This window comes from Vanessa tameamea, chromosome 14 (genome assembly GCF_037043105.1).
Source record: "Vanessa tameamea isolate UH-Manoa-2023 chromosome 14, ilVanTame1 primary haplotype, whole genome shotgun sequence".
NCBI lineage: Eukaryota > Metazoa > Arthropoda > Insecta > Lepidoptera > Nymphalidae > Vanessa > Vanessa tameamea.
Genome location: NC_087322.1, coordinates 12,778,820 through 12,792,670, shown reverse-complemented (window position 1 = coordinate 12,792,670; position 13,851 = coordinate 12,778,820). Strand labels below are relative to the sequence as shown.

Here is a 13,851-nt window from a genome sequence, read left to right as displayed (position 1 = left end):
TCCGGACATACAAACATTCATACATACAAGTGAAATAAAATAAAATATTCTTAATAAAAAAAAATTAAGATTAAATGTTTTTTTTTCTTATTATACCAATGTACCAAATATAAATAAGAATATTTTAAGTTTAATTGAAGAAGTTTAATTTTTTAATCACTTTCGAATAACAGTCAAAAGCAATACAAATAATTCTAATATCCTATCTATTTGTTATGAGATTAATGATTAAACCTAGTATGATTGACCTAGTTAATCAATGATTTAACCAAATCGACTCGACAATCGACTTGGCGACATTTTTTTCTAGTAAATATTTAAATATTGTTTTTTTTTTAAATTTAATATACTTTTTTTTCTTTGTGAATCGATATTAATAAAACGAACAAACACTACGCTATATGTTACCCCGCTGTTACTACACTACATATTTCGAATAGTTACGATTTTATCTATACATATAATAAAATTGGAGTGTCTGTTTGTAATATTAAAATAACCCATTTTTACTAAATGCATATGTATGTATACACAGTACATATACCAAAATAACATTTTTTACAATTTTTGTCTGTCTGTCCTTGTGTCTGTTTGTTCCGGCTAATCTCTGGAACGGCTGAACCGATTCTCACGGGACTTTCACTGGCAGATGGCGGATGTAATAAGGAGTAACTAAGGCTTTTATTTATTTTATTTATTACTTTTATTTTAGAATTATATATATAATCAAAATAAAAACACGTTACAATATCCAAATATGTAACTTAAATTCAAACAACGCGTACGAAGTCGCGGGCACAGCTAGTTACATAAATAGATTATCAAACTTTTATAAATGTGAAGAATTGGTGTGAAAAAGTGTATTAATATTTAGTATAACAACTAATTGTGGTATAATATAAATAAAAGAAAAAAGGTTAAAACGAACTGTCTATTTTATTTGTGTACAAAATATATCTAAAAATGTTTTAAGTTTAATTGAATCAGTTTGATTTTAAAATTGTTAATTAACACCAAAAGACATAAAAATTATTCTGTTGTCCTATCTATTTTTTATGAGATTTATGATTGATCTTACTTCGCTGGTTTGGCGCCATCTATAAGAATACTCGGGCCTAACCTCGTTACCTCGCTTAGCCATTAGTGCGCGGGCTTGCCGTTTTGGTCGATAGTTTAAGTGTGTGCGTGCGATTCTCAAGGGCACCTAGTTCTTGTAGTCCTCTTAAATAAAAGAATAATAATTGGTGTTGGTATCGGATAATCGGACGGTAAAAGCATACTATAAACATTTATATTCCTTATTTTATATACAAAATTAATCTTCCTTGTTATTTTGGTCTCATAAAATTATTATTACTTTAATCATATTTTTTTTTTTAATAATTGCACATAAATATTTATAACAATGGCGGTTTCATGCATTTTGATTTTGTAAGTACATATTTACAAAATGTTTGAACAGCAACTAACTAGAGAAATAAAAATAAATAATATATGTAAGTATTTACGATGCTTTTATTGTTGTCAATAACAATAATTTTTCATTAAGAATATATTATATAAATAAAATAAAACCATCGAAGAGATGAGTTCATTTATTTATTTATGCGATATATTGGTGTTCATCGTAATAGATTACTTCTTCAACTTTTAAAAACTACATTGAGGTTCAAAAAATATACATTTTTAAATTTTGGAAATTAATCAAAAAAAAAAAATTACGATAAGTACACATTTATTTTTCTTATTAGTTTTTTGAGCTTGACAACAGCGGGAAATGGTAGGAAAGGCCAGCGGCCTTAGTACTTCGCTCAATGAAAGTAAACACAAAAAATGTAAATGATTTAGTAGTTACTGTATCATGCAGTCGATTGTACATAATGTAATTACTATTATCATTTTAATGTTTATATTATCTATCATATTGATTGTAATTATTATATTGTTTTAATGATTGCCAGATCATTATATTGATGGCCATCATCGAATCAAATAATTTCACTAAAATACTCTCAGAGATAAAAAGTAAAAGATAAAAACTATTGTGACACATTACACTTTGATAGTAATCGCTAATAGCACTCTAATTCTAATCGTGTCTGTGTGTAATGACGAACACCGCCACACGGGGTTAAGGACGTACAGTTCAGTGAACTAATTTTGTCAAATGGTGTTTTACTTTGTTTTAATTTCCTTGTAAATTATTTTGTTCGAAAATTTAACTTTTTTAATTTATTTATTTGATTATTCGATAATTTTATCAGCCTTAAGTTAATTGGCGCCAGTCTGTGTAGGTAGATAGCAATACAGTAATTGTTCTCCAATATAATGGAATCCATTATTACCTGGCAGCTCCCGCGGTACCTAGAAGAGCATCATCGCCGGCCGAAGACCACCTATTTTGTCACTCACTCATTCGCTTACCGACCATCAAAGTTAATTAATTAATAGAAAGTTAATTCTAGAAGAGACATAAATTCAAATTTTAGCTTGTGTTTAGCCAATAATAGAATGAAAAACTTAAAAAAAAAATTATTATGACTATGTTTCTAACAGGATGATATTTTGAATTGTAAGACTAGTGTTTTTAATAAATATAATTTCACCCAACACACATAATTTTCAAGATTATCGTGTTTGTTCGCTGCTTAAGCATTATATCGATAGTTGTCCAGTTCGAATGTAAATTTTATTTGTCAATATTAAAACAGTATAATATCTGTAATGCGTTCGTCGTGTCGCTCGAGGTCGTGCCTGCAATCGATAGGACACGCCACCGCCGTCCACCACATTCGCTGTTGTGACTCGTGACATACTCGTACACCATTGCACGCACCGTGTTACTGCTATTGCCTAATGTATTAAATAATTGAAACTATAATCAAATAAGTCGTTTTCATAATTTCTCGAATAAGCTGAGTTGAAGAATACCTTGCACTGGTCCTCGGAGTAATATATTTCCCTTTATCGTTGTTATTGAGAGATTTAATATATTCGAGACAAAGAAATATTGAAAAAATAATCATAAAGACATTGGATGGATAAAGTCAGCGAACCAGTGCTAATCGGTACATTGCGCTTGCGGCGCGGTGAGGTCACTTGTGTGGACACAGCGGGCCCTCGGCTCGTGGGCGGGAGTGGTGATGGAACATTACGGCTATGGCGGTGGGCTCGCGATGTCGCCTGGGTAGAGTCCGCTGAGTACCCTAGAGCACATAGATATGGTGTTACAGGTGTAAGGTTCGCTTTGTCAGGAATCTTACTAGCTTCGATTGGAATAGACGGCGCGGCTCGTATATGGAGCACGAGTGAAGCTCTCGTTGTGAGGCGTACGCTGGCAGCACCAGACGCAGCGGCCGCCCGGTCTCTAGAGTGGGCGACCAGCGACAGGCTCGTCGTCGGTCACGACGACGGAGGCATTCGCGTGTGGGCGGTCCGATCGGGGACATTACTTGCTCATATACGTGCGCACGAAGGAGCAGTGTATGCACTCACTGCATTAGACAACGTTGCACTATTACTAACTGCTTGCACAGAAGGCGTGTTAAAAGTATTTGATTTTGAAGGTGATATTTTTTTTTGCTGAAATGAAACACCAACATTTAGTTACAACTCATAAAATTAATTATTTACAGATATCATTACACAAGGCAGAGAGGGTACCACGGGTCCCTCGCCTTTACTGTGGGAGGATGGCGCGCATGATTTAGGTGTGCTATGTGCTACCCAACATCTCAAGCGTGCAGCTACAGGAGGACACGACGGACGCGTACGCCTCTGGCGCGTCGAAGGGACGGGGCGAGAACGAAACGTTGTAGCTGACATAATTTTAACGGGCCATATAGCTGCAGTGACTGCGTTGCATTGGGCCCGCGATCTGCTCGCCTCTGCGTCGTTGGATCGCACTGCGCGATTATGGGCTCCGAACTCAGCTACATGTGTTCGTGTTCTACATGCTCATTCCCGATATCTGACTTGCGTGGCGCTCGCGTCTGATATGCGTTACGTAGTGACAGGTAAGTATATTTTTTTATCTTTTTATTCAATTCAGTAAGTTAAGTCAATTTAAGATATAAATCTACGACTTATAATATTGTGTTATTTAAGGTTCCAATGACAAATCAATACGTATGTGGTCATTAGGAGATCTTTCTGTACACGATGCTTTAAGCCCGCCCTGTAACCCGCTTGTTCATTTCGCTCTCGGTGATCTCGAGGTGAGTGTAGATTGACTGTAAATAATATGCTAAGTGTCATCTTATAAACGTGTAGTGTCCCTTCTGATGGTGGATGGTGGAACTAAGCATCGCCATTAAGATAACGAAGTTAACGCAAAATAACCTTAATAAGAGTAAGTTTTAGTATACATTCTTAAGGGGACTACATGAGCTAAATGCAAGTTTTGTAATGCAAAAAAGTATATGATCCAATGCAGTAAACCAAATGAAAAAAATATATGATAATCTTCAGGATACATGCTAGTCATTTGTTATTTTGAAAACATGATGTAATTAATTTGGTACGATAGAAAAAAATCACAAAGTTACCTCTAAAAAAATCTTTTAATAAATAATAACTATACTTATATACATTCAATAATTCTGGTTTTTTGTCAGATTATTCTACAAGCAATATACTACTTATCCTGTGTGTCACTTTTTTTGTAAAATCAATAGATTTTTTTAAAATCAGATATTCATATTTTCGAACAAAATGCGTACGCATGTTTGCGTACGCATGTGTGCGTAAACGCCGTCGTACAGACATTGCCGGCTGAGGCCTGATGCTATATAGACGTGTCGCTCTTTTCGCCGCATCATTACGTTACGAGATATTTTTTTGTAATTTTAATTGTAAATTCATTGTTTCATGATTTCTTATAATAACTATTATTCTTTCTTGTAAATAAATATATTAAGTTAAAATAGTGTAGTAGTAATTAGGCACTTGTTTTTTTATTATATTATTTGTTATAAATTTTAATTGTGTAAATATGGGAAATAAAGTGAAACGCGTGAGGAAAACTAAAAAACGTTTATATAAATTAAGCGCCGAACATACGTATGAACGATATTAAAAGGTAAGAGTGTTTTATTAGTAAACATTTTTTTTTTTTATATAATTTTGAATATTGAAAACATCTATTAGAAAAAATGTGCAATCAGTTCGCATAGAATCAGATTTTTCGAGCTGTACTTTAAATATTACGACAGAGTATTTGGTCAAAGTATGGATAACATCAATTGAGACTTAGTACATTCGATCCCCATGAACTCGAAGCAATTTGATATTTTTCATTAAAAGTACTATGGGGCATGTTTAGATACATATTTTTTAAATACATAATTTTATAATTAATAAAAATATAATTACTAACATACATTTATTTTTTACAGAATAAAGAAAGTCGAAAACAATTACACGGAAGATATAATTTATATTGCGTAAGAGTTTAATTTTATCGATTTTGTTTATAATAGGAATTAAAGTTATGTATGAACTAATTTTAATAATTAAAAAAAAGTAAAGTAACAAAAAAAATGTAATTGTTGTGAACCAGAGAACTAGAATATTTAGAAGTGTCATTTGTACATAATTCAAAAATTTTAATGTTTTTGTAACGTCCGCCATATTGGATTGTATGTGGCAGCAATTCATGAATATGTGTGCCAACTTTCAGCTCCATAGCTTCCGTGGAAGTGAGTGTAATACTGATTGTAAGATTCCAGGACATATGTACATACATTCATACATACAGGTGAAATTAAATAAAAGATTTTAATAAAAAAATTAACACTTAAATGATTTTTTTGTAGTACCAAATATAAATAAAATATTTCAAGTTTAATTAAATCAGTTTTATTTTTTAATTATTTTCGAATAACAGTCAAAAGCAATACAAATAATTCTAATATCCTATCTATTTTTATGAGATTTATGTTTAAACCTAGTATGATTAACCTAGTTAACCAATGATTCAACCAAATCGACATTTTTTTCTAGTAAATATTTATTGTTTTTTTTTTTAAATTGGATATATATTTTTTCTTTGTGAACCGATATTAATAAAACGAACAAACACCACGCTATATGATACCCCACGGTTACTACACTACAGATTTCGAACACTTACGATTTTATTATATAAATAGATTATCAAACTTCTATAAAATGTTAAAAATTGGTATGTTTTAATATTTAGTATAAGAACTAATTGTGGTATAATAATATAAATAAAAGAAAAAAAGATTAAAACTAACTGTCTATTTTATTGTATACAAAATATAAATAAAAATATTGTAAGTTTAATCGAATCAGTTTTATGTTATAATCATTTGTTAACTAACATCGAAAGAAATAAAAATAATTCTGTTGTCCTATCTATTTTTTATGAGATTTATGATTGATCTTACTTCGCTCGGTTTGGCGCCATCTATTAGAATATTTGGGCGTAACCTCATCACCTCGCTTAACCATTAGTTCACGGGCTTGCCGTTTTTGTCGATTTTGTAAGTGTATGCGTGCGATTCTCAAGGGCACTTAGCTCTTGTAGTCCTCTTAAGGAATACAAAATAAATTATATTCATACTCGCTGAATCACTTGCGTGGAATTTAGTTTGTCCCGAGGATCCGTCGCCGTCGTGCTGTAGGTTATTGCGCGCCTCACGATACGAAGCGACGATGCGAGTGCGTCACGACCGAGAACATGTTCTCGCCTTACGGCAGCAACTAATTTTTACGATATTATTCTTGTTTGTTCGCATAATCAAAATAGCTTGCATAACGTTGTATAGTTAATTTAATATAGCAACTTATAGAAAAAAAGAAACTCGAATTTAGTCATTTTTATACATAAAATGTTTTCAATAATTGTAGATATTGCGGACGGTTATTTTACCAACTGTTTTTAATTATCTTTACATTACATAGTAGTATAATAAAACAAAGTCGCTTTCTCTGTCCCTATGTCCCTTTGTACGCTTAAATCTTTAAAACTACGCAACGGATTTTGATGCATTTATTTTTAATAGATAGAGTGATTCGAGAGGAAGGTTTTTGTATATAATACATAGACAATATAGTTAAGTAACACTAATAATTTTAAAAGTTTCTAATGTGATGTCGTAAATTTATATATTTTTTGCGCTTACATTGTAAACGCTGGCTGAACCCTATTAGATAGATCAAGATAATGTACTACAGAATTGTACACCTCAAAAATGTCTATAAAAAAGCCCGCGACGGTATATATCTATCTCTTAAAGATAACCCACAATAAACATTTTTTATCGTTTACTTTTTACGAGAAATAATGGCTTATTTTCGAAGCGATTTTAAGCAATATAGCATTAATCCTTATCCAATTAGGTACCTTAAATAAATTGTGCATTCAATATAGATCAATATGGCCCTTTACAGCATGTAATTTAAATGAATATTTTCGAAGATATTACAGTTTTAAAACGCAGGGACATAGCGGTTTGTATTTCCTAATGAGTGAAAACTGTGTACGTTGTACCTATTTGTTATCACTAAATGGAATAAAACAAAATTGCTTCCCGCTGACTGTCTTTTCCTGTCTATGCTTAAATCTTTAAAACGATTTTGATGAGGTTTTTTAAATAGATAGAGTGATTTAAAGAGAATGATTTTGTATGTATAATACGTGGACAATATAGTAGATAAACACTGATAATTTTAGAGGTTTCTAATGTGATGTCGTAAAAAGACACATTTTTTGCGCATATATTGCAAACGCTGGCTGAACACTATGAGATAGATCAAAATAATGTACTACAGAATTGTACACCTCAAAAATGTCTACAAAAAAGTCCGCGATAGTATGTGTCTATCTGTAAGTGATAACCCACAATATTTTTTTTTGTTATTTATTTTTTACCACAAATATTGGGTAATTTTCGAAGCGATTTTAATCTATACAGCGTTGATTTAATATTGATCTATATGGCCCTTTACAGCATGTAATTTAAATGAATATTTTCGAAGATATTACAGTTTTAAAAATTGCGGAACGTAGCGTTTGCGGTGGTACCGGCCGGCCGGGGCGGCGGGAGCGTGCTATAGGCGCGTCGGAGGCCGCGGTTCTCTCTGTAGCACTTTGAATTTAGCAGCGATCGGACGCGGTTATTATCGGAGCTCTCTAGCGATTGAAATAACAATCCATACTTCCATACTAATATTATAAATGCGAAAGTAACTCTGTCTGTCTGACTGTCTGTCTCGCTTTCACGCCAAAACTACTGGACCGATTTAAATGAAATTTGGTACGCAAATAGTCTAGAGTCTGAGAAAGGACATAGGCTTTTTATTTGGAAAAAAGTGCTGTAAAGGGTTGAAAAGGGGGATGAAAGGTTGTAAGTTGTTGAAAGTATTGTCATGTTTAGAATTTTTAGAACTAGAAGCATAAAACTTATATTTTAGGCTGTACACTTATAAAATAACATATCATGACACCCACACGGGAGGGAATTTTGGATATTCTACCCCCGAAATAGGGGTTGAACGTTCGTATGGATTTTTTAAAGTTAGAAACATGAAACTTTATTTTTGGGATACTGATTAATAATGATTATATACGTATTTAAGTGTTTCTAGATATTCTACCTCTAAGGGGTTTAAGAGGGGTAGGACACTTTTTCTATAGGTTAGTCTGGAAATCCGTCATTTTTTAAGTTAGAAGCATGAAACTTTATTTATGGGCTACTAATTAAAAATGAGTAGATACGTATTTAAGCGTTTCTTGATATTTTAGGCCTAAAGGGCAAAATAGTTGTTAACATTTCGTATTCAGGTTTGTCTGGAAGTCTATCATTTTGAAGTTAGAAGGTCGAAATTTTATTTTTGGGCTACCTTTTAAATATGAGTTGATTCGCATTTAAGCGTTTCTGCATATTCTACCCTAAGGGCTGAAATACACACCGATGTGGTATACAAAGAGGTATTACATTAACGTAACATTTTAAGTTAATTTGTAAATATATTCATATTCTACGTAGGCAAAGCCGCGGGTAACAGCTAGTAAGTAATAAAAAACTAAAAGAATCGTATTGTATATCTATATATTTATTACATATGATTATATCGAAATCGATTTTAGAGCCGAATTTCAAATTTGTTTGTTGCATTGAGTGTTATACATACATCATGTCCTTTTGGATTTTCAAACTTTGTATTTGTAATGTTGCCCGCGGCTTTGCTCGGCTTTGCTTAACGTAATATATTAAGTTAATCTGTAAATATATTCAACTTCCACGCGAGCAAAGCCGCGGGCCCCTGCTAGTATACAAATATATTTTTAGGGTATAGGACCCGTCGAAGATGACATAGCAACAGACATAGAGCAAGTCGGAAATCATTTGGAGTGTGCGGGCTCCGCGGCGCGCTGCGCGATCCGTGAGCCTCACGCTTCCGCTATAAATTCAATTGCTATTTCTACTCAAATGATTGCGACGGCTTGCAGGTAATTGATTTATTTTTTATTTTTAACTAATAGTAATTAATTTGCGCCTAGCACAAATTCTATTCAAACTATGTCGAGCTTTCAGCGATGGATATGTACGAGTCTTCAGATATCATGAACATGATGAGGTGCTTCAACAAGAACTAGAATTATCGGCTAATTCATATCCAGTAATGGCTGTCGATTTCGGGGCGAATGGAGCATTGCTACTCAGTGGCGGACTTGATGGATGTGCACGTGTTTGGGATGTTCAGGTACATAATATTCATACACGTGAGGTCGTAACCCAGGACATCAGAATCTGTAAGATGACTCGCTAGCTGTTAGACCGACGAGGAAATTGATGATATATTCCACCATTTTGTAATTACCGATAAAAATAAGCTGTTATTTATTTTCCGATATTCCTTAATTTATTTCGCATAGTAACTCGCGTCTTGACTAATAGACGCGTCACGCGCTTCGCCTCCAAACATCGAGGTTTTTTTTTTCATTCTCGGATGAATAAAAATGGTATACACCTTATAATGTTGAGACCAATCATGGTCTTACTCAAATTCTTGTCTTTAACGTTTTTAATGTCATGCCCGTAATTAGTACCTGATTGTGATAGTATGTATAAAAGTTTGATTTCCACAGACAGGTTGCGAGTTAATGGTCATGTCCGTGGAAAGTTGTGGGAGCGACGGCGGCGGCGGAGTGCGCGACGCTCGCATCTCTCCGCATCGTCCGCCTCTCCTCCTCGTAGCGAGTGACGACGGTCTCGCGGCGCTGTGGAGCATCGATCCACCTGGTCCAGACCCTCTACAGTAAATTGACTGACAAGTTTATATTTCTAGAGAACAAAAATAATAAAGTTCCTTTACGAGCGCAACGTATGCAAATACAATCCAGTATAAAACATTATTTTATACATAGTCACAACGAAAAGTATTGATATTCAATGTTATTATGTAATTCACAGTGTGTATTCAGGACTGGCTGAAGCAGCCATCTGTTGCGCATGGTCCACCGACGGACGAGTGTTAGCCACGGGAGGGGAGGCGGGAGAGTTGCGCGTGTCAGTTCCACCGCCGCAGTCAGCCTTGCTTTGCCAAAAAGTGGACGCTCATGACCTCGGTAACTATTTTCGACAGTGGTTTGTCGACATGTTATTCATTTCGCGATTGCAACAAATATATATTTAGAAAAGAGCTACTTTTAATAACAACACTTCTGTTAATTATCAAAATGACTTTCGATGTCAGCAATGCTTGTATACCTGTAGTAGTTCTGTACAAAAATAATAAAACAACAGAAAACGAGCGAGTTTAAAGTTGAAAAAGAAGTTTAAAAACGTCAAACGAAACGTAGTTTGATTAGAGTTGCAATCATCGTAGCTGCGTAAATTTGTAAATGAAAATGAAATTAAATCTAAGGGCTTGATTGTGCCGTTCGTCATGTATTGTTACAACTTGAGAACGTAATGAGCGTCCGGTTATTTTTGTTTATAAGTTATTACCAGTAACAACTATTGTAAAGGGTCCAGACAGTTAGACCCACATTCGACCCCAAAATAAATTTTCGTAGTTATGACTACTCTACGCTATATTTAGAATCATTTAGGCGTTTAGAACGATTAGAACTAGTGATGCCTTACACTCATGATGTTATAAATCGCCAAACTTTGGTCGTTATATAGAGTACCGTATCGCCTTGTGTAGGCAGAGTAAGCAAGCGAATGAAAGAAAATGTAGCACTTTTTGTAAATTCAACGATCGAGATACGAACTAATTATGTATGTGTATTATATGCAGGAGTTCTTAGCTGTGATTTCGCTAATACCTCGTCTTTGAAAAACTTTAAATCTGATGACGAACATCCCTTATTACTATTGGCTACTGGAGGACGCGATGCTTTTGTGAAACTATGGTGGGTGGAGATGAGCGTTAATTTAATGAGTATCGAAGAAGGATCTTTAGAGCTGGCACATACTCTCTCGGCGCATGGTGGAGCGGTGCAGTGTGTGCGTTGGGGTCCTTACATTCGACATGAGTCTGAACTAACACTTGCGACTGGCGGAGCTGATCGTTGGGCCCGTGTGTGGCGAGTGACCGTGCATAACATGAAGCTCGATGCACAGGCCGTGGTGGCGGTACCGGCCGGAGCGGCAGGAGGTGCTCCAGCTGTACGCTTGATGGGTGATGGTGACGAAGCCTCGCTAGTTGTGGGATCGCTATCTGGTAATTTGGCAGTATGGCGATTACCCCCCATAGATTCACTGCATGATACAGAAAGTGCCGAAACGCGCATCTGGGGCACCGTGGGAGTGACACGATGGCTACGAGAATATGTACTAAAGCCGCCAGGTACAAATTAATTTATTTTAACATTGGCTAAAATTAGTTTGAAATGTTGTGAAGACAAAGTCAAACAGAATCATCAGGGCGGATATTATATGAAAGTATAACATAATGTTAAAGGGTCATCTGTGCCCGAGTCGGAAGCGGCTCGCTTGCTGGCTGCAGCTGGCGCCGCCGCCGTGACTGGTGCAAAACTGCTGGACGAACCTTTGGACGAGTTAAAGCTTAGTTTCGGATATGGTATTAGTTTAAAACCACGTTATAGATTTATTATTTACATGCCAAGCTTATTAGTATATATTATTATACAGAAAATTTATTATTTAATAAAACCTTTTATTTAAGGACCTGAATCTGGAGAAGAGCTTAATGAGCTAGCGGAGACTCGAGAACGTCTTCTCGATGAAATACTTTGGCTGCGACGAGAGCCATTGTCATATGAATTGGTGTGTTAAAGTTGTTGTTGGTGTGATATTTTTAAATCTCAACTCCAATCGTTAGATCTTATATATGTACGTCTAATAGGGTTTCGCAGTATGTAAATTATACCAACCGAATAATCATATACCAAACTCATTATATATTATATTGACAAACAGTAATATACTAAATTTAATTTTTAGCTTTCATTTATTTTATCGAGTTTTGATTTTAAAGCTAAATGATCTAGTCTAACTAAAGGCACGAGGGCCATAGAGCTAATGAGACACCAAGGTTGGTGGCTCATTAGCGATGTAACGCACGGTTAATATTTCTTACAAGGCCAATATATACAGATTGCAGTGATCACTAATGGGTGCCCATTAGTGATGATTGCCAGTCTTCCATCCTATTCGAAATAATAAAAGACAAAAAAAAAATTGTAACTAACCTACATGAAGTTTGGCAAGTACTCCATATTACAGATAAAGCTGTATAATATATTTGTACCGATTTTAAAAAAGGGGAGGAAGAGTTACCCCAGTTCTGCGTCATTTACGAACCGATTCGGGTTTCTTTTTTTGTTCGGGGCTTACTTTTCCTTTGCACCCTTTTTAATTTGACGTCTGTTTTCTTTTGTACAAATTTTATATTATTCTAACTTATAAAAATAGATTTACAGATCCCGTTCGTAAAGTTGAAAACAATAACAACTAAAATAGAGGAAGTATAAAAGAGATAAAATGGGATAAGCAATTGGTTTTCAAAAGTTTCAAGTTCAAACAGTAAGACGAGTCCTCGTCATTACAGGAAGATTCAGCTCCCCACGCCCTGCGATGCCCCCTGACGCATGCAGTTCTTCGAGAACCTGCTCGTGCCTCGGATGGTTTTACCTACGAGCGACAGAACATTCTAGATTGGATTTTAGCTGCAGGAACAGGTTTTCTTAATGTTATAATACTAACTTTCAAATCAAGGCCATTAAGATCTATGTATACAGGTTTCCAACTTTCTTGTTCTGAAAGAATTTAATCCATTACGCTGTTTCGTGACGTAGGTGCTATCAAATACCTTTTAAATTTCGCTAGAGTTCGAAATTAAATGCAAACATAATTAATTTTTATTAAAAACACAAATAATGTGAAGGTGCTCAATGGCATTCGAACCATAGCATCAAATCACTTCTGATGTGAGCAACCTGATACAAAGTATGTACAGAAATTATTCAGAAAATAGTAAATTATAGCAGATAAGATAGAGACAGCCTAATTTGTTTTCAGAGGAAGTGCGTTCGCCGGTCTCTGGTCGACGCCTAAGTAGCGTGCTCATTGAACCAAACTACGGCGTGCGAAGTCAGCTGCAGCAGTTCTGGGACTGGCGACGGTAGTGACAGCGGCGCAGCTGAGCCGCCGGCGCCCCTTAGTGCTAATATTACCCGTTTGCATCGGTCGCACGCTGAAAATGGTCCGAGCGAAGACGAGTGTGATATTACGCTGAAATTAGTCCATATATTACCTTAGATGTATGTATGCACCACAAATACCTTGAGCAAATGTAGACCAATAACTATGAGTATTTTGGTCGTTCTTGGGTGTCCCCCCGTTAATA

General features: G+C 35.1%; 1 protein-coding gene across 1 annotated transcript; it reads left to right on the top strand.

The window, feature by feature from the left end:
• The first annotated feature begins 3,037 nt into the window (after positions 1–3,037).
• On the top strand, positions 3,038–13,678 carry LOC113395994 (WD repeat, SAM and U-box domain-containing protein 1-like). Its single transcript, XM_064217019.1, has 12 exons — positions 3,038–3,566; positions 3,630–4,016; positions 4,108–4,217; positions 9,321–9,481; positions 9,567–9,735; positions 10,121–10,290; positions 10,446–10,600; positions 11,278–11,829; positions 11,944–12,063; positions 12,169–12,269; positions 13,054–13,183; positions 13,524–13,678. Exons 1-12 carry the CDS (start codon positions 3,038–3,040, stop codon positions 13,628–13,630), a joined length of 2,691 nt encoding a protein of 896 aa, XP_064073089.1. The 3' UTR covers positions 13,631–13,678.
• The last annotated feature ends 173 nt before the right edge of the window (positions 13,679–13,851 follow it).